Source organism: Strongylocentrotus purpuratus, unplaced genomic scaffold (assembly GCF_000002235.5).
Source record: "Strongylocentrotus purpuratus isolate Spur 01 unplaced genomic scaffold, Spur_5.0 spur5_contig_871, whole genome shotgun sequence".
Taxonomy (NCBI): Eukaryota; Metazoa; Echinodermata; class Echinoidea; order Camarodonta; family Strongylocentrotidae; genus Strongylocentrotus; species Strongylocentrotus purpuratus.
This window is the reverse complement of record NW_022145581.1, coordinates 102,763-124,817: the sequence shown is the minus strand read 5'-3', so window position 1 is coordinate 124,817 and position 22,055 is coordinate 102,763. Positions and strand designations below refer to the sequence as shown.

General features: G+C 37.8%; 1 protein-coding gene across 1 annotated transcript; it reads right to left on the bottom strand.

The window, feature by feature from the left end:
• Positions 1-603: 603 nt before the first annotated feature.
• Positions 604-21,962, bottom strand: LOC105445004. The gene is made up of 12 exons (XM_030976665.1): positions 21,820-21,962; positions 16,495-20,138; positions 11,836-11,912; positions 11,167-11,317; positions 9,897-10,057; positions 9,239-9,390; positions 8,563-8,643; positions 6,072-6,183; positions 5,295-5,500; positions 3,772-3,888; positions 2,404-2,514; positions 604-2,035 (listed from the first exon to the last, which is right to left on the bottom strand). Exons 2-12 carry the CDS (start codon positions 20,105-20,107, stop codon positions 1,930-1,932), a joined length of 4,887 nt encoding a protein of 1,628 aa, XP_030832525.1. The 5' UTR covers positions 20,108-20,138; positions 21,820-21,962; the 3' UTR covers positions 604-1,929.
• Between the last annotated feature and the right edge of the window lie 93 nt (positions 21,963-22,055).

The window sequence follows — 22,055 nt, the reverse complement described above, 5'->3', positions numbered from 1 at the left end:
TTTGAAATGATCACACACAATGAAAGACTTCAATTGAAAGGTGATTTCATCTTATGATAATAACAATAACATAATATTCAATTCATGTAAAACAAACTTTTAGATATCCAGTTTAAGACACTGCTTCCTCTCTTTGTATGTACAGTAAACAAGTGGTACAAGGTTAACATTTTGACTGCCATAATTGATTGACATGCGTATCATCTAAAAGCTATACATCGATACATATCTTTGATAAAATTAATTTATTGTACAGTTGAAAGACAATATTAAATTTCAGACTTAACATGATGATAATAATGACCTAGAAAAGAAACATTGAAATGTTCTAAATATCTTAATACTTAATCTTACTTCAATATATATTTTTTTTGAAAAACAACGACACACTTCAAGGGAAATCCATCCTTTGTAATTAGATGATTCGTGTGATAGCAGAAAACAAATCAGAGAAACAGGATGGCTAAATATGACAGGAATAAGACAAACAAGAAGTTCTGTTTTGAAAAATTAGATCACAAAATCAATGCGAAAACAACATTTGCAATTAGGCCAGTAGATTATGGCGTATTCAAGGACAACTCTCCTGCTTTTGTTCACTAAAATATCATTAGCTTTCTTGTTAACTCCTAAATGTCTTTTCCCTCGGGGCATTATTCAAAGTATATCACAGAGAACATCTTCAAAATGAGAAAAAAAATTCATACTAAGTAAAATATACAAACAAAATTGACATTCTAATCATATTTTAAATGGGAACAAATAGACATTTTTACATCAGAGTGGTACCAGTCTCATCCATTTGAAATCTTGTATAGTGATTACAACTTCAGAAAACTCAGAGATTTGTTAAATGCTTGACTGTTTAACTTCATTCAAACTATCACCAGCCTTTATCTTTCATTTTACTTCTTTCTTTCAGAGAACTTGCTAATAAGGTTTTATTTCCCTTTTAAACTACACATACAGATATATACTGCATACAATTAAATTGATATAAAAACATCCTTGTTGTGTATACAATATATTTATAAAGTTTTTTCATTATAATGATCATATACATTGAACTTTAAAAAATACATTTCCATTCATCAAAAAGTGTAAATAGAAAAACTGTCATTAACAAAATGGTAAATGTTACAAAAAAGTAAACTGTAGTATATTATCTCTATATTTACAGGCTCCTAAATATCTTTTGGCAGGAAAATTGAGTATTATCAAGGTGCATCAGGAAATTGTCAACCTGTACATGTATGTAAGTCTGCATTTTTTAGTAAACATTTGATCGCAAACTAATTGATCCACCATGCATTACAAATGGAATGATTAGCCTAACAAAGACATTTCCAAAGAGATGATTGGTGCTACAAAATTGAAGAGTAGCAAAAAAAAAACAGACATACTAAGTGAATTTAAGTACTGTTTGCTAACATGAAACTTTTGGCCACCAAGGTACTGGATGAATGAGGATACCGCAGAGCTAGGTGAAGTGCCCAAGTCTCTATGACTTTTAGGGGTTTTCAGGTATTCTTTGAAAGGATATAGTACTTTCAGTATCCTTTCATTTCTAAGTCATACAACTTTGGGTACATTATCAATGGAGTGGTTGATAAAGAATAACTAATGACTCTTTGTAGTTACGGGTAGCTCAAAAGATACTTGATGATGTGACTTGAATCAGTCTCACCTTCTCTAGTTAATAGTGGCTAACAGAGTTCATGTATTTCTGACCATTGAGGTGCTTTACGGAGGTGTGAGTTGGTCAGCTCTCTATCTTCCCCTACAAACTGGCTCAGGCAACCCTGGTTCGAAACTGAGTCACGTCTTTCGGATGGTGACGTTAAAGGTCGGTCCCCAGACGTAAATAATCATACCTGCTTGATACACGTCTGTAAAAACCAAATACACACGCAGTGCTTTAAGATGTAACTAAGGGGCCCTCACCTTCTCTAGGTACTCTATGCATGGGTACTGTACCTTGAGTATACCCAGGTTCCTCAGACCTTTGACTCCATACAGATGAAGAGTCTTGAGCCTGCCAATACAAAGATACACAACAATTATGACTAAGATATATTTTCAGTTAATTTACATCTTCAAAATATAACAAAATATTCCAATGCAAAGTACTAGGAAATAACCCCAAGAAATATGTATTTATGGGGTAGTTGCCATGAACAATCGCATACCATCATATACATGTACATTCATGGTGAAGTCAAGCAATCTTTCTTCAACCAGGAGTAAATACAATTTCAGAAAAAAAGCCCATAGTATCTAGGTACAAATCAGAAACTTTTGCATAAATAAATTTTTATTCTTTCCACATTCTGATTTTAAATGCCTGAACTTTTGTTTGTGGACCACAGTGATTGGCAGCCATACAAGGACCATTTTACTTACTTCTTGCAATGCTTGAGTAGTCGTATTATGCTTGCCTCTGTGATCTCTCTACAGCAATTCAGCTTCAGCTCCATGAGGGTTTGACTGGCATAACTGGCTAAGGAGGACACACTGAAAGGAAAACAAATGTAATTAGTAATTAGTGGTGGTTATTTTATCTGACTGCTAACAAAGCATAAATGCTTGTTATTAAGCAACCAGAAGACCAGCGGCTTTTGGTCCTCTCCGAGGGACCTGGTAATGAGGATTAATGCCTTACCAAAGGGCATTAGCACATCGCCTTGGTTTTAAATCCGGGTCACCGGATAACGAGACCACTGCCCTACCAACTGAGCTATTGCACCTCTTGGACCCCTTTGAAACTTGGACCCCTTTGAAAAACAGCTTATAGCTGACAAGGGCAATCCATCCCATGAGTGGAGAATAAATAAATAAATAAAATAAAAATAAATAAATAAAGATATAACAATTCAAGACTTGTGACTGATATTTTTTTCAAGTCATGTAAATCCTAATCATGAATTGACTGGTTGAGCACCTGTCAAATGTTATGTAGAGGTGTTGTGGTCTAGTGGACATGTCACAGAATTGTGAACCACAGGGGATCAGGTTCAAACCCCTGTCTCAGTATGAATGTCCTTTGTCAAGGCATTAATCTATGTTTGACAAACTCCACACGGGTGAGGTAAATGGGTACCTGTCGTGAATTAATTCCAAAAAGTGCTAGTGTGCAATATTAGCAGCCATGCTAAGGCTGGGGTAATAATCAAGGAGTGCCAGGAGTGTCAAGTCTGACAAACATGAGTGTTATACATGAACTTTAATTATTTATATCATTATCATTATATGTTAAGGAAGTGTTCCAAGTCACTACAGCTTGAGGCATAGGAGAAAGAAAATTAAATCCATGAACATGTCAGCTCTAACATACACAGGCCTTTAATAAACAAAATGATAACTGGATTTATAAAGCACCAGGTTTTCTCCCTTAGTCAATGAATGAATTAAGAAAAATTGTACAGTATGATTTTTTTCTTTTGTGTTTCTTGTTTAAAGAAAAACCTGTTATGTACTACTGACTGATGATGGCAGATAAAAGAAATTACTTCCAAATTCAATTCATTCAATTCAATTCAGAAATGTTTTTTTTATTATTGCACAAACATGGTTCATACAAATACAATTTTACATGAAAGACAGCCATGGCTGGAATATTCAGGTTTACATGTTGGGCAAAGTAGATAACACTTTTAAACATATATACATGTCAAAAACTAGCAATACAAAAAATAGGACCAAAATAAGTCAACTAGAGGTTTTCTTATCATTAACAATTTGATGCCATAAGCTCGAGTATATAAATCATACCTCTTGTGCGTGACTGATGTAGAGCTTAGTCCAACCTTCTCCAAGTATGGACAGCATGTTGCTAGGCAACGCATCCCTTCGTTCCCGATCTTACGACAACCAGAAGCATCCAGGCTCCTATTGAGAACAAAAAGAATTGAAAAAAATTCATATTATGACTAATACTTAGATGAAAGAATCCATCTGGAAAGAACATAGTGGGAGCCCCATAGCAGCACACTAATAGAAAGTCAAATGAAAGGAAAGTCAAATGAAAGGAAAGACAAAAAGAGGCTGACAGAGAAAGCAGTGGTCAGACAACATTAAGGAATGGACTGGCCTCACATACACAGGAACAGACAGAAGTGGAGAGAAGTGATCAGAAGGAGTGCAAGGGGGTGTCTCACAAAGACTAAGATCGATTTTAAGTTGGGTATGGCAGACCGTCATGTCACTGTTTGCTCTCATTATTTACTGGCATTGGTCTCTCAAGGGACGTACAAATCATGGTCACAAATCTACAGAATTTACATTATTTGATCATTCATTATTGAAGGAAAAATATTATCTAAAGATCGTAAATGGTGAGAGCAAACAGTGGTGTGAACTGCCTGCCATAGTTAAGTTCTACTTAAAGTCGATCTTAGTCTTTGTGAAACACTCCCCAGATGTGGTTGCCAATCACCAGCTAATGACGGATGCAGCCAGGCAGCTAGGTAGGTAACCCTATTCTATTCAGGTAATGTATGTAGCGAGACATCCGTGATATATTTTGCAATTTCATTCTAGTGCTCCGACATTTGCTCTGGCGACAATTACTGCAGGCTTTAATTCATCTCAAAAGTATGATTATTGAAAGGGTTGCTGTTGGGTTCTCGGTGATGCTTAAAGTAAGGGTTAGTGTTAGGTATAGCCTTGGGTCCAAGGTTGAAGTTAAGGAATTTGGTTAGTGTTGGAAATGTTGAAGTCGAGTGGTTTACTTTAAGCACTTGACTTGAAATGCAAAGGTCATGGGTTCAATCCCTGACACGGCACTAATGTCATCTAGCAAGGCATCAATCTACATTTGCCCCTCCATACCAAAGAGAGAAATGGGGACACGGTAGGATGACAAAATCATCCGTGTATTTTCTCACGGTGACCAGACGGAAGGAATACCCCTCTAGGAGTGGAGATGGTGCACATTGTGCATGAATGGATCCAACGACCGGGGTAATATTATCTGTAAAGCACTTAGAGACGATATTTCGAACTAACCGCTACATAAATCCAAATTATTATTTAAAAGTATAGGCTTTCAGTCAGGGGTAGCATTTTGGTTATTTATAGTGTTGGATCCACGTTTGATTAATGTTTTAATTGTTGCTAGTTCGGAAAAACATTGACTGGTCCTACCTATCAACACGTCATATATGCAATTCGCATTCTGACATTTGAAATACTACTATTTGTAACAGGTGAATGAAATAATTTGTAACAAGGTACTTAACAAAAAATTTGATTACATTACTAATACAGAAGTAAGTGTTGTACAGCCTCCTTACCTTATACTGTTCAGGTACGTAGCGATCTCGATCAAGGAGACATCAGTGACATGTGGACATGATGCAATGGACAGGGTTCTGAGCTTCTTGCAGTGCCTGGCGATCTTCTTGACAGCAGAGTCTCTGAGCTCCTTGCAGCCCTTGAGATGCCAGTGTTGTAGGGATTGGAACTTGGGCGCGACTGAAGCTACGCACTCATCGGTGATCTGCCAATATTAAAAATTAAATGATTTTCAGACATGTACATGTAGCATTATGATTAAAAAAAAAGGAGTATAAATTTAATGCATTGTTTAACAATGTTAACTCTGAGATGCACAGCCCTACATGTCATCAGTGTCTGTGATACGGTGTAATATTGAAGCCCTAAACAAATTGCGCTTCAAAATGATCAAGAAGTGCCTCGAAAAAGTAAAAATCTTTGAGTGACCGGTTTTACCAGACTCGTTTTCCCCGACCCTTTTTCCTCAATTGACTGTAGTGTTATAAAAACCGTTTGGCAAACAGCTTTCTAAATTTGTAATTCCAAATCATAAATATCTTGATAATCAGACAGGCGATTGGCTTGTAAAAGTCATGGGGCTCCTGACTGCCTAGAGGTTTATAATTATCATTGCAGCATGAGCTAAATCCAGGACTTTGTTTCAGAATCTGAGACTAAGTTACCGGATCCCTTTAAGCATGGAGACTCAAATTGTGTGACGAGTATAAATAGAACAAAAAAATTAATAAAAAAAATATTAGCCAAAAGAAATTAGTATTTGGGGTTTATCATACCTTGTAGCACTGGGCGATATTAAGAGTCCTAAGATGGCTGCTTGTGTCAGCAAGATGTGTCAGAGTTTGAGGAGAGAGATTGAAACATCCGCACAACTCCAATACCTCCAGACTGGTAAAAAGAAAAAACAGAAACAAAGAATGCATGCATAATCTCATTAATTGAATAGTCATCATTGAAAAAAAATGAGGAATGTTGTCAAGCTCAATTGATTTTTGTGATTTAGAATGTATTTCTGTTATTGCTTTTCCTATTTCTTCAAAAACCAGACAACTTACATACAACATGGTCAGCAGCAGCAGTATAGGTATGGGAAGAGAAAATTAACAAATAAAAGAATAACATGTTAGGGGTAGATGTATTTTCATTAAGTAATTTAAATTTATTGGCCCGTATTCTGAAGTCAGGTTTAGTTAAACCCAGGTTTAACTTTAAACCCAGGTTTAACTAAGCCAGACTTCAGGTCTAAGTATCATTTCAGTTTCTGAAAGCCAGGTTTAGTTAAACCCAGGTTTAAATCTAAAACCCAGGTTTAAAGTTAAGCCAAGGTTTAACTACCATGGAGATGTAGTCTGCTTCTACTGCACATGCTCAGTACAGCTCATCCATCTTCAAGGGTAGCTGATATGGCCTTTATAGGCTTTGTTATAGCTGGATTTCGTGCTGCAAATTTAATAATTTCAATTCAAAATATTCGACACAAACAAATCTCTTTCGAAGCAACCATTGAACGTTATGACGTGATTTTTTGTTTTGTTTTACCCTTTGATTTATTGTTAAACTGCTGAAAAAGTCTGAATCGAGGTGGAATTGATCTTTACGAATAATAAATAATACAAAAATCGGGATTCTACAATTTCTGTATGCCCATGCAGATTAGTCAAAACTTCCAGAACAACATAAAAATGCTCTAAATAAGATTTAGATGACTAAAAGAGAAACTAAAAATGATCAAAAATACCTTCTTGATGCAAAATAACTAGTCCAAAGACAACATTGCTGAAGCTCATTTGTTTGATTTTTAGTGTTTTTTTTTAGGACAATGGAATCCTTTTTCGAACCGACATGTCGGGTATCATGATCCCCTTCTCGGTCACCGTGCGCGCATATCATCGATCGTGCGCGCATTCATTGGTACAAGTACACACGGTTTATAAATATTGCATTGTCCTAACAAAAAACGCTTAAAATTCGACCATATTATATGAGCTTCAATGTTGACTTTGGACTAGTTATTCTGCATCAAGAAGGTATTTGTGATCATTTCTCTTTCAGTCATTTTAATCTTATTAAGGCCTAGATCTCTAGTGCATCGTTCGGGGCATCTTAAGGATGTTCTCGATGTTTTGACATCATAATATAAATAGACTAGGCGCGCCTAATCGGTCTAGGTCTAGAGTCTAGACTAGATCTAGGGCAGATTCTACCCAAAACTCTACTAGATCTAGGTCTAGAGTTCCGGCTTAATACACTCGTCGGCTCTTAATTATACTAATCCATGATTGTCTTATAAATATAGATTATTCTAATCCAACCTTAGGCCTACAGTTTTATTTTATCTCGCATTTGTTTACATCGTTGGGACGCAATTTGAAAATGTGTATTGCACTCACAGTTTCAAAACTACGTGAGCATAACGTCAAACTAAAGGTATGGGGCTACTATATTTGTTTTCCTCTGCAACAAAGTGATACGTCTTGATTTACTTTGGCAACTTTTTAGTTTCAAGGATTGTCGTACTATACAAATCACACAATCTTATATAAAATATAAAATCTTAAGACTTAGAAAATATTAGGCATAAAGATTCAATAAGCAAATGAAGTATCCAAATTAATGTTCAAACTTGCCGAAGGCATAAAATCGCAAGGCCCACTTTTATCCGCAAGCGATGTGTGTGTCTCTCCAATGTTGGAGTCAATGCAAATCGCTGTTTGTTTGTTATTTAAAAAAAAGACAGCGATGACAAACAAATCATCGTCGCCATGATTGTGAAAGGTTTTTTTCTTTCCACAAGAGCTCTCTCCGGTCTCATTATTTGCAATAATTCGTCGTAATGTCTTTTAATGTTGTCTTCTTCTCCTCTGAATATCCAACAAATAGTTAGACCTGACTTAAGCCAGACTTAAACTAGGTGTACCCCAGGTTTAAATATGTGTACAATTTCCACAGAGTTAGACCAGGCTTAAACCTAGGTTTAAGTTAAACCCGACTTCAGAAACGCAAAATTAAACCTAGGTTTAAATCTGAGAGTTAGGCGAGGCTTAGACTAGACTTAAACCTAGGTTTAAAGTTAAACCTGACTTCAGAATACGGGCCACTCACTTTAGGGCACAGAAATTTGCTCAAATTTGCAACAAATACATGCATTGTAAACATAAGCTTGCAGATCTGCTTGGATGCAGCAAAGTTAAAGGCACAACTACTGTCCTCTGATAAATGAATTTTCACACAGCATGAAAACAATGAATAAGATGAAAAATATCTTACTTAGATCCATATTTGTTAACGATTTGACGAAGGCACTGATCCGATACAGATTGACATCCATTCAAGCAAATAGTCTCCAATCTGGGAACAGAGAAAAGACAGATAATACTTTATTTCATTTGCTGCAATACTTGTTGCACCAACTACTGGCATTGCAATTGTTTTGGTTATGATCTAGTTCAAACACAGAATGTGTATTTTATTTTTTAGAATTTTCAATCAATTTTCAAGATCAAATTTGAAACTTTAAAAAATTGTCTGCAAGATAAGCATAATTTCAAGGCTAGTTTTCCCACAGTAGGGAATGAATTACCAAATTAATAGTACCCACTGTGGTCCTGATATACATTGACCCATCTGACCCATCACCTTTGCTTACCTTGGACATACATCCAGTATAGCAGAGAGACCATTGTCAGTGACAGCACACCAATTAGCATCCAAACAGATCAGATTATATTTCTGTATTTTGACTTTGTTACTCTGACCCTATGACCTTTGCTTAACTGAGACGCCCATTCAGTTTAGCAGAGAGACCATAGCCAGAGACAGCACACCTGCTAGCATCCAAGGAGATGAAGTAATTTACCTCTACCCAGGCTTAGTTTTAGTATTGACGATAAACTCTACATGAATACCATGACCCCTATGACACCTCAACTCTGACCCTGTTTACCTTGGGCATCCATCCAGGATAGCAGAGAGACCGTTGTCAGTGACAGCACACCAGCTGGTATCCAAGGAGATCAGGTTGAAGCATCTGGAGACATGGAGCAGGATGGAGTCTCCCTGGAGCTCACCCTTGGAGCAACCTGTAACGTTCAGCTCCTATAAATATAAACAAGTTAAAAGTTAAAAAGAGGGAAAGTCCCACAGGTAAAACAACTTTCTGATTGTTAAACAATAAAAATTCAATTAACTAAATTCTCCTTTCAGAAAGCCGAATTGAGGAAGAAATCATTAGTTGCTTTTGTATTTCAAATGGTTTCATAATCTACATGTACATTGACTTTCACTTTAGTGTCCATGCTCCTTGTTATAAGAAGATATCATATGTCTTCTTTACCTAGAGTATCCTCATCAGTATCAATGCTAGTCTCCCTGCAATCATATTATTACTTTAACCTAGCTACCATGAGAAGGCTTCAAGCATGCAAGAAATTTCTTAATACTGGGTACCCAATTACTAAACCTGGGTGGAGAGTGGCAAATGTTGTCTACACTATCGTTGCTTTAGCCCCATATTCCTTTTTCAATCTAAACATCTTCTTCAACAATTTTTTTTAAAGCCAACCCAGATAGAGTTCAGATTCAAGACTTCTGTAGATACACACCTGTAATGAATCAGCACATGACCTAAAGAGATTGCGCAATCCATTCTCTGTGACGAGATTACCACGGCACTTATGAAGCGTCAGGCTGACCGGGTGCTTCTCTCCTATGTAAGTCAGATAGAAGTCCGTCAAATCTCTGTTCTCCAATCTAATGGTTCGCCCTGAAATTGGGACAAAATGGTTGAATTGAAACTAATTATCTTGAGTTTGAAAGACATCTTCAGCTTGTTTGGTGATGTAAATGGGTACCTGGCAGAAATTGATTCCTTGAAATGTTAGAGCCCCGCAGTGACTGCGTTGTTAAAACCAGGGTAATAAGCGGGGCAGTGCCAGGAGCGTCACAACATGACGGACATGTGCGCTATATAAGAAGCCACCATTATTATTATTATTATTATATTATGAGAAGAGAAGGCACAGAAAACAGGATATACAGGAAATAAAGAGGAAAAGAGAAGTAGAGGGAGACAAGGCATCAAATACATTGTACATATGGTTTGGGCTGACTGGTAACAGAAGCAACATGACATATATATTACAACGAGCCAGAGATAGAAGTAGATGGATAGCCTTGTTCGCCAAATTCTGGAACATACAAGGCACCAAGCAGAATCTTGAGTTTGAGTGATGGTGCTGTATTTCAAGAGAAGCTACCACAGATTTGTGGTTTTTGCAATAAAAAAATGAAAACCAGCTTCGGTAAAGAAATTATCACCTCCACTAAAACCTTATGTTTCAGTCCTTGACAAACGATTGGGGTATCAAGATCAATTTTCTTCATTTTATTTTGCTCAATCCTCAGACATTTCACAAAGAGTATACTGTACATTCAAACTGAAAAGCTTTGGCAAAAATCATTCGCAGTGTAAAAGAGTTCATGTAGCTTTTGTTTGAAAGTCATTTTCCATCTGCAGAACTCTGGAATACCTAATAAGTACATTCCTTTACAGACAGTTTAATACTCAATGATAGAAACAGAGCTATACATGTATCAAAGACAAATGGACGCAAAATGAGATAGACAAAGACTAAAAGAGAAGGGTTGGGACATAAAAGTGAGAAAGAGAAGAGAGAGAAAAGAGGGGAGGGGGAGAGAAAGAGAGAAAGAGAAGAAAAAAAGAGGAAAAGAAGAGAAAGAGAAAGAGAGAGAGAGAAGAGAAAGAGAAAGAGAGAGAGGGAAGAGAAAGAGAAAGAGAGAGAGAGAAGAGAAAGAGAAAGAGAGAGAGAGAGGAGAGAAAGAGAGAAAGACAAAGAGAGAAGAATAACTTACACAGAGAGTCATCCATTGCAATCCTATGGAAGCGTTGGCATGTTAGAGCACACATGACTAGCTTGTGTTGTGGAAGATAGGAGAAGATGTGTAGAAGAATCTCATCAGGGAGCAGCTGCCAAATGGACAGAGATTCTGAACCTCTAGGACTCTGACAAAAAAGAGAGAGAAAAAAAGAATAAACATAGCACAGCTACTACATGAATATATTCTACACCACGTAATACAAAGTATAATATCATTACCTCGGCTGTATCCGAGCCGCCATAACAAGGTGCATTAAAGCATTAATGTCATATTATTATTTTGTCATACTGTGCTCTATTCTGTAGTCTATTACTTCGCAGTCTTCATATTCTTCTCTATAATCTTTAATTTTGTTAATTTTATAGACCAACAACGAAATGTAATATGATAATTGTATAATTATTTGTTTATTGTTTTGTATTTTGTACATTTTCCCACTTATTTGTACCATTGTAGTAAAATATATCTCAAAAAACATCTCCATATACCGGTATTCAATTGCATTTTATCTCAAAAAATTCTACCCTACTATGTAAAATTCATAGAGACCTTTTGAGTACACATATAATGCCCTACAGTGTGTACCGGTATATAATAATCTACTTATTATTTCCTCTCATGCTCCTTTTCATTGCTACTCACATCTTGAATGAGTTGTAAAGTTAAAGGAGGTACGCCAACAGATCCTCTTCCGTCGAGCACTCGTGATACAGTTCCATCTAGAGAAAGGGGAAAAAATAATAATGAATGATTGCAATTAAGTTTGATACAGAAACTTTGCAGATATTGAAAACAATAAATTTTGTTAATTACATGAAAGGTCCATATTTTTCTGTATTCTGAGCTGCACAAAATTCAATTGTTATTCATTTTATTCTCTTTTAGAATTGAAGGTAATTTCTTTGAGATATCCAAATCTAAACACATCTCTTCTTCCCTACCCTTTCCCCTTTTTGTGCTGTGAAACTGTTTGCTTTTCTTCCTCTCATCATTTGGAGATATACTGTATGTATACGGCCAAAAATATTTTCAAAAGTATAACTGATTCTTGCTTGTCTATATTACATCTTAATGTTAGAAGTCTCAACAAGAATTATGAACAGTTTCGTTCGTTTCTAGATAACACAGGAGTTCCCAAAAATACAGTATTAGGCGTAACTGAGACGTGGCTTTCAGATCAAAATAATACACTGTTTTCTCTCCCTGGATATGATATACTTACAAATAATCGTACAAACAAAATAGGTGGTGGTGTTGCATTCTTTGTGCCAAGTCAATTTGAATATGTTGTAATCGAAGACATGAAAGTGATGAATGAAATTGCAGAAACTTTGTTTATTGAAATTACTGATCGCAATAGAAGAAAAACTATCTTGGGAGTTGTTTATAAGCCACCTCAGAGCAACCATGCTGATTTTCTGGACACTTTGAATAATTTATTACACTATCACTCCGTTCAAAACAAAAAGTGTATCATAATGGGAGATTTCAACTATGATCTCTTAACGAGTGATGCTAATATTCATGCACATGATTTTTTAGAGACATTCCTCTCTGCCTCTTTCTTGCCACTTATTTCTAGACCCACTAGAATAACCAATACTTCGGCAACTCTTATTGACAACTTTTTTTCAAATGTACGCTCTGAATTTAAAGCTGGCATAGTTCTGTCAGATATTTCTGATCATTTCCCGATTTTCATGTATTATTCAGAACGATTTCAGGCAAATAACTCTCCTAGTGATGCACCTAAAAGACGTGTATATAATGACGAAAACCTATGTGGATTGAAACTAAGCCTAGAAGAAGAATCTTGGGATGACGTATTTAATACAGATGATGTTAACCAGTCGTATGAAATCTTTATTGGAATTTTTATGTCTCATGTAAATCGAAATATTCCTTTTTCTAAACCCAAGTCTAAAAATTATAAGAAGTCACCCAGACTACCTTGGATAACGAATTCGATTCTACGTTCAATAAATCGAAAAAATAAATTATACTATAAATATATATCTAAATTAACTGATCAAACACGGATCCAGTATACTAATTATAAGAATAAACTTACAGGAGTGATACGTACTGCTAAAAAAGATTATTATCATGATCAATTCAATCGTTGCAAAAATGATCTTAAAAGAACATGGAAGATCATCAATTCTACTATCAACAATGGATCAAAGCATTCTAAGATTACTAAGCTTAGACATAATGATGCAATAGTTGAAGATGAAGTTCAGTTGGCAGATATTTTCAACAATTATTTTTCTCAAGTTGGTTTTAATCTTGCTAGGCACATACCATCCACGTACCGTTCATTTCACCACTATTTGGGGGAGAGAAATAAAAGTTCTATATTTTTCTCTCCTACGTACCCACAAGAGATAATTAAGATTATATCTGGCCTAAAAATAAATAAGAGTGCAGGATTTGATGAAATTGATAACAACCTTTTACAGAAAACTATGAATTATATTGTTGATCCTCTCGTTTATATATTTAATTTGTCATTATTATCTGGACATATTCCAGAATCAATGAAAATTTCGAAAATAATCCCAATTTTCAAAAAGGGTGACAGTACATTAACAAGTAATTATAGACCAATCTCATTGCTTACAACCTTGTCTAAAATCCTTGAAAAGTTGGTCCACATACGGACCATGAGTTTCTTTAAAAAGCACAACATCCTCTCTGATACTCAATTTGGCTTCCGAGAAAAGAGTAGCACTACCCATGCCATACTTTCTTTAGTTCAAACGGTTGCCAAAGCTATCGATCAGTCTTCTAATACGGTTGGTTTGTTCATAGATTTTTCTAAAGCATTTGATACTGTTGATCATGATGTACTTCTTTACAAACTTTCTCACTATGGAATTAGGGGAAAACCGTTGACGTGGTTCAAGAATTATCTTAAAGGGCGCTCCCAGTTTGTTTCGCTGAATGGTAATTTCTCTGAAAGTAAACCTGTCCTTTGCGGAGTTCCGCAAGGAAGTATTCTTGGCCCACTTTTGTTTATTATTTATATAAACGACATCGAGAGGTCATCTTGTCTGCTTCAATTTATACTTTTTGCTGACGACTCAAATATTTTTTTGTCACATCGCGATCCAGAGCAATTGACGCAAATACTAAATAACGAACTTAAAAGTGTGGCAAATTGGATAAAAGCAAACAAACTGTCACTTAACTTAGACAAAACTAGTTACATGCTATTTAGTAATAAGGTTGCAACTTTGCCTAATTGTATAATTTTTGATGGTACTGTCATTCATAGGGCCCGAACAACTAAATTTTTGGGGCTAGTTATTGATGAAAAACTATCTTGGAAAGCGCACACTGACAATATCTGCAAAATCATTGCTCGCAACACTGGTATCCTTAGTAAATTAAGACACTTCCTACCCCATTATATTATGTTATCCTTGTATTCTACGCTTATTCTTCCTTACTTGAATTACGGACTTATTGCCTGGGGCAGTGTAGCAACTTCCCAAATTAATAGACTCTTTATATTACAAAAAAGAGCGATTCGTATTATTAATAATGCAGATTTCCGGGCACACACGAATAATCTTTTTCTGAATAATAACATTTTGAAAATTAAAGACTTGTATATTTTTCAGCTTGGACAGTTAATGTACAAGCTCAACACTAAACAATTACCTTTGCCTTTTAATGATATGTTCGTAAGAAATGATTCGATTCATAGTTACCTCACTCGCCAGGCGAGCTCTTTTCATTTACCATTAAATAGAACATCTTTTGCACAAAAGACATTTGTTTTTACAGGTCCAAAACTGTGGAATTCTCTTTCAAATGATATTATACAGTGTAATTCGATACAAATTTTCAAAAGGAGACTTAAAAGCTTTCTTCTGAATAGTTACTATGCTATTGCATTCCTCAATCAAATATAATTTGTAGTGTGACTTTATGCAACTTTGATTATTTCTTTTTATAAACATGTATGTATTTATCAATGTTTTGCGTTTAAAAGTTATTTTTTTTTGTATTACTGAATCAATTACTGTTATTATTGTTGTTTTTGTTTTGTTTTCTCATAAAATGATAATTCATGATAATTACTTTTACAGGGGGGCTTACACCCTACAAGCTCTGCTTTTTAGTCGGCCCTCCTTCCCTTTCAATTTCATGTTTATTTTTTAATGTATTGTATTGTGCAAATTGATCTATATGTATATAAATATGTGAATATGTTAAAATATACCATCATTGTAAATATGAACGATTGAAAGAGGAAAAATAAATGAATTGAATATACAGTTGCACATTTAACCCTATTTAGCCCGGGCTATTTTGAAACTGCATAGCCCAGGGGGGGGCTTCTCAGGCCCCCCCCTGTGATCTCGGCCGTGAAACGCCCGATCGCCGCGAAAATTTGCATACATGTCAAGTGAAGTGTATAGAATACTATGGTAATTTCAATTTTTTTGAAAAATTCACTCATTTGCATATTTATGGTAATTTATGCAAATAAGGTCATTAAATTCACATTTTTGCCCATAAATCAGACATTATTCATATTTAAGCATTCTTTCTCACTACATATATTTGTTAGACCATTTGGAATAATAATACAACACAAAAATTTGAAAAACCAGGGTTATTCCTTATGTTATCTATTGTTTTGATAATTTCTTATGTATTTCTTTGTTTTTTTAACTTATGTATTTTATTGTTTTTGTTGTTTTATTTCATTTCCAACTATAATTCAACTATTTTGACCCCAAAATAAACACCTAAAATCTAAACAAGACCAAATAACCAATGTTTTACCTCTTTATTTGAAAAATGAGATTTCCATATGTTTTGTACACAAATCACAAAAATGAGCGATTTTCGGGCTGACATGCGAAGACAAAAGGACACGTGACTTTGTAATGGTAGGTCCGATTTTCGAAAAATTTCTTTCAAAAGTTGCGCAAGACTCGAAAGAAAAAAGTCACAAAATTTCAGTGCAAGATTTTCTTGCGTTAAAAAATTATCGCGAAAAATGTCGAGGGGGGGGCTTCTCAAGCCCCCCCCCGGGCTAAATAGGGTTAAAGAGAAAAAAATACATTTATAAAAAATTAAAAACCTCATTTTCTCTGCTCTGGGAAATAGTATTATGGCGCCGTCTGTTAAACTACAAGAAATCTTTAAACTTGGTCAGATGCATTTCTGGATATTATAGTACAACCAATATATACATAACAAATTTGCATACAAGTACAAATATTCTACTGTGCGAATAATCAGCTACCAGTATATATTGCTGACATCAATGTTGCTTACCAAATAGCTTAGATGACCTGACTCTGACAAACTCGCCATCCCTCTTGGACATCTGAACTGCGACCGGAGGCTTGCTCTTTCCAGCAAACTCTCTGTTGACCCTTGACTGGCTAATCTTGACCTTTGACCCTGAGGCTGAAAGGTCATTGGGGGATTGGTCACCTGCAAGAAGACTTGAAGTGAGTTTATGTTGAGTCATCCATGCCATGCTGGACTGAGGCCACTTCCTGTCGTAGCTCTTGTCTGGGGACGAGTACATCTTGGAATGGGCGCTGGTGGGGCGATTGCTACCTGGTTTCTTGGTGGCAGTTCTCTTGGGGTTTGCACTGCTTGGTCGGGGTTTGCTTGCCTTGTGGATATCCTGTCTCTGCTCTTGAGGGTCTCTACCGTCTTGACGCACCGTGAAGTTTACTCCATTCTGCCCAATGGTATCACTCACAGTGTCTTGGCTTTCGAAGGCCACACTTCTTGACGCTCCTGGAGGGTTGAAGTTTGAAATTCTGTCCAGGACTTCATTCACATCTTCCAAGGGTGCTTCACGCCTGGGCGAGTGATTAAATGGGGCTCCAACTTCAACATCTAAAAGACTATCACCAAGACTGTCGCCAAGGTGGACGATTCCTTCAGCACCTGGTCTATCAGTATCCATGTTGGACGGTAAGCTCAGTCTCAGAGATGATTGGTTGTCACCAGTCGAGGAGGACTCAGATGCTAGATTGCCGACTGGTGACGCTATAGCTCTAGGTGAGGAAAGCTTCCTCATTCTTCTGTCCTTCTCGTGGTAGTTCCTGACTTCATATCTGTGGGCATCTGGAGTCCTAGGACTCTTCCTGGGTCTCGATTTCTGTGGAGAGCTCCGACTCAGCTTTGGAGAACCCCTACTGGGTGTCATCAACCTAGTGTTGCTTGGCTTCGAGGATGGAGGCGGTTTGGGTTGCTTCCTGGCTGATGCCAAGTCCACTTCAAAAGCAATACCATGCTTGGAATTTCCTGGACCTTGATTAGGTTGTGGTACAAATGCACTGTATGCGTTGGCGCCACTTAAATCATGTCCTGTGTCTTGAGGATCAAAGACAAATGAGACACCGTACTTGGAGCGCTGAATTTGGGAATGGAACGGAGTATTGACGTTGGGATCTGCAATATCACCTTTGGTTGGCTCTTCAGTCATATCATAGGTTCTCCTTAATGGTTCGGCTTCAGCTCTTGCAGGTCTTGAAGCTGTGGGCATATCCAATATTTCTTCAATCAGATCTGCAGAGTCTACATGGCTGGTTGTCAGAACACCCACCTTGCTGTAAGTGTAGTCTCTCACTTCCTCCAGTGGCAAAACGATCCGACTGTCCAGACGGAAAGTTTCAAGACCAAGATCCGAATCATCCAGGGTTCCATTGACCAGCTTGAAGCCAGCATCATCGGTTGAAGAATCGGCACCATGACTCAACAGATCAGAAGATCCTTCAAGCTGACTTCTCAGAGGATTTGTGAATGATGAATCGTTGTTATCAAACAGTCCAAGTTTTTCTAAAAGATCGGCAGTTACGGCTGGTTCTTTGACCTTGCTGACAACACTTGCATTGTCATCTTGAAAGCTCTCTTGAACATTAAATACTCTCTGATCAAATTCTGTTTCCTTATCTTCTAGACTCACATTGTCTTTTTGATAATCAATTATTGCTTCAAAACTGACTGATGGTTCTGTGTCTCTATATCCAATAGAATCTTTGGCAGAACCAAAATGATTTTTGTATGGAGCATGCTTTGGGGAGGGCGGATGGTCATGGTCCATCTCCACTATTCCATTCGTTGAAGCATTCTGTAAGTTTACCTTGTCCTCAACAAATATGGGTTCTACTTCTTTCTTCCTCATATAGTCACTCTCACTATACAAAGCCAAATAACTCTGCTCAGCTGGAGGTACTGCCACTTTTTCATGTACAGAAGCAGCCGCCGTTTTCTCATCAAACTTTCTCTCAGGCATCTTTGGAGCAAACAGAGAATCAATCTTTCCAGAACTTCTTGTAGAACCCTCTCCGAGAACAGTTTCGCTGGGATTACTCTCTTTGCCTTTCTTGGCCTTGACCTTCTCGGTCAATCCCTGGATGTATTGCCTCAGTATGTCATCTCCTTGCTTGGCAGCATTGCACAAGGCACCAACATCAAAATTTAGATCGTCCATCTCTACCCCGCTCTCTTCCCCTTCATCCTTGTTTCCGGCTACAGAACCATCACCATCAAGCCTCCCATCAGTAGGAATTGACTCTACCCTAACATTTTCCTGTTTCTCCTGCTGGGTTGCCCAGTAAGCAGAGACATCATCTGATGCTGATGGAATTGAAGACAATGCCTTCTCTTGTTCCGTTTCATCGGTGCATTCTTCATGTTCATTGTCCAATTCTACTGATGTTGTGTGGTGGAACTTCAACAGAGCACTGTCCATCTCCACCTCGTTTCCATTAAGGTCTGGTCCTCCCCGGTTCAGTATCTGATCTCTTGGTCTAGAACTATTCCTTTTACGAGTGAGTATCGACTCATAGCCATCATTTTCCAGAAAGGATGACAGGAGTTCGTCGTGCAGTTTGGCTTTGACCTTGCGGCTACCAAGCAAGGACTGGAGCATGTTCTCTGCCGAGTACGCACTGTGAAACTCGGATGCCTGTAGTGCCTCGCTTTCGACCTTTGAACCCAACTGTGACCGGACACGCCTTGATATGCCATTCTCCAGGCTGGCCTTACTCCTCGATCCATATGGATCATCCCTGTAGGGTCTGCTCTCTGGTACTACTTGATGGCTCTTCGCTTCATTCCTAAAGAAATTGTACGTCCTGGGCCCTCCTGCATCTTGTCCACCTTCACTAGAAGATGGGGACAGGTCGTTGCCAGACTGTTGCCGAATTTCACGTAATCTAAAGAAGTCTTGCAATTCACGGTCACTAAGCCTACTCTTACTCCCAGATGTTTCTTTCTTAGCATAATGTGAGCTCACATGGGTTTCTTTCCTAAAATCCGCAAATTCAGACTGTCTCCTTGCATTCTCATTATCACTTCTGTACGCACTGGCTGTTGATGGTCTCTGGACAGCGTGGTCAGTAGTTGGATCCCTCTGAGGCCTCTTGGGTCTGGCACCCGCTTTGGCGCTAGAAGGCCTCAAATTAGATCCAGTAAGCCTTGCACTGTCTGCAATGTCTAACCTGTATTGGTCGCCATGGGCAGAGGGAACCGCACTTGATGGTCTGTTCTTCTTTCGTCTAAGAGGCGTCACATTTGCGCAGTCATCGCCCGAAGGACCTGGAGGATATCGGAGACCTTGTCTGGGGACACCTGATCGTGCAGAAGATGGACGGCCACTCCTAACACTCAATCCACTTGCTGTTAATCTGTCATCTCTTCCATTATCGTGAGTTATTTGTTGTCTGTAAATGTGTGTACTTCTATCTTTTTTATCCCTCCCTATTTTTGTTTTATCTTTGTAAGGATTCTTTGACGGGCTCTTGGCTCGGTAAACTGCTTCCTCTTGAAGTTTGGGTGGATGAGAACTTGAGCCCTGATTCTCAAAGTACGCTAGCCTCTTCTCCCTCACTTCTCTCCTCAGCTTGGTTCTTGATGTCTCCATTGCTCAATCCATTCAGTTACCTCTCCTATTCCTAAAAATATGCAAAATATGCAAAAAAGAGAAAAGAGACATTAAACAAGAAAGGGAATTACATATATGTACAAACTTTTGTCTCCGAGAATGAATTCAATTTATCAAATGAAATGCAGTGCATATGCTTTTTGCAAAGGGCAAAGTCATACCACCCACACAGGCGCGCACAAATGTTTGTTGATATTTGATATTCGATATTTAATATATGTGGCATGATTAATTTTGTTAGGGATGTTATTTGGATCTGCAAAGACCGAATTAATACCCAAATCTAAATTGTTTTATTCAAACATCACATAAGCAACTTTGGCGCAAGTCGATTTTTGCACTCTCGCAAACAATGCCTCCTGTTCATCCAAGCGTGAACACATACCACACAAAAATGGTACTAAATGATTTGGAATAAAACACTCTTTCATACGATGTATAATAATTTACTGTTCATAGATGATTTTTAAAATAATTACAAATTGTCTAGGTGTAAACTTTTTTTTGACTCACTCTGTATGGATCAAATTTGACAAATAATATATAAATACAGATCTAGATCTCTAGGCCATCACAATTCACATTCTATTTCTTACTTTTTGTTTACGCATATATCAATCATTGTCCATTGTCAGCCCGCCCCCTTTAATACAAAGTTGCCCTCAATTGGTCATGTCGCCCCAATTTATTTTTTGGCGATTTTGGGATTCTCGGTCAGCGCGTGCTCGCCCCAATTTTTTTGGTCATTTCGCCCCCTAGTGTGTTGATTAATTTGATGTCTTTTACAAGTTCAAAGTCACCCTAACCTTACCCTTACTCTAGCCCTAACCCTAGCACACCGGGCCCCGTCTGACCCTAAAGACAGCGGGTCCCGCGTTGGGTGCACTGCCGCGCTAGCGTACTGCCTTTGTAGTACTTGGCCTTGGGGTGTGACCGTCTGTATAGGCGACCCGACCACACAATTTCGGGGAGACTACGTATAGACCCTAAGAGGCGATTACAAATCTTTATCCTCAGTTTTCTTATTTATAACTGATTTTCCTTATAAAATTAAAAATAATTATGGCGTATATATTCAACATTGAATGAACGCCAATAAACAATTACCCAACAACAACAACAACCTAAGAGGCGACTGGCTGGGCGACCTGACCAGGCCTGTCACCAATCAATCATTCATTCATTCATTGTCCACGACTCCACTGGCCAAGACCATTATTACTACAATTCACCCCGACCCCATGCCATGGCCATGCACACAATTAATACTGTAGGCATGGTAGGGTCTAGTCTGACGTTGTACGTCTGTATACTGGTAGATCCATGACAATTAAGTATTAAGTAAGGCTTGGTGATATCATTATCAACATCATATTTCTAAAATCACCAAACCCATAGCCGTACGGGGCGGCTTTACTGGCCAGTATAGTAGTACCAGTGCAGTGCAGTGTATTTGCGTGCTCAGCTCAGCTCAGCTAGCTCCGCCGCGCTAGGCCGCTTCGCCCCCGCAGACCAAAGAGCAGCGGGAGAGTAGCGGCGTAGCTCAGAGAGCTCCCCTACCACTAGTGCAGTCAGTCAGTCTACAGCAAAAATGACACCGTAAGATCACTGATCAGGTCCAAGCAAGCGCTAGCACGTCGCGAGTTGATTGATCTTAGGGTTGCCTGAACAATACTTATGTCATCACTTACCATTTAATTCATCTGCAGAGTCGTAATAGATGTTTGACTGTTGATATGATGGGCGAAGAAAAATTAATGTACGGGCCAGGCGCCATATATTGTTTGGACGGTTGTTATAGTCGTCCATTCCCACAATGCATTGCGAGACTAATTGATTGACGTGACAGGTGTGTGTATAAACAGCTCCAAAAATATCTGATTCTGAACTATTACCGGTTTCAATATATTTCTTTAGATATAAATGT

Excerpts from the sequence above, each read along its gene's own strand:
- LOC105445004 (XM_030976665.1), bottom strand. The coding sequence starts at position 20,107 with ATGGAGACATCAAGAACCAAGCTGAGGAGAGAAGTGAGGGAGAAGAGG. Across the intron at positions 2,515-3,771 it reads ACATCAGTCACGCACAAGAG|TGTGTCCTCCTTAGCCAGTT; the intron begins GTATGATTTATA and ends TTTTCCTTTCAG. Across the intron at positions 2,036-2,403 it reads CTACTCAAGCATTGCAAGAA|GCTCAAGACTCTTCATCTGT; the intron begins GTAAGTAAAATG and ends TTGTATTGGCAG.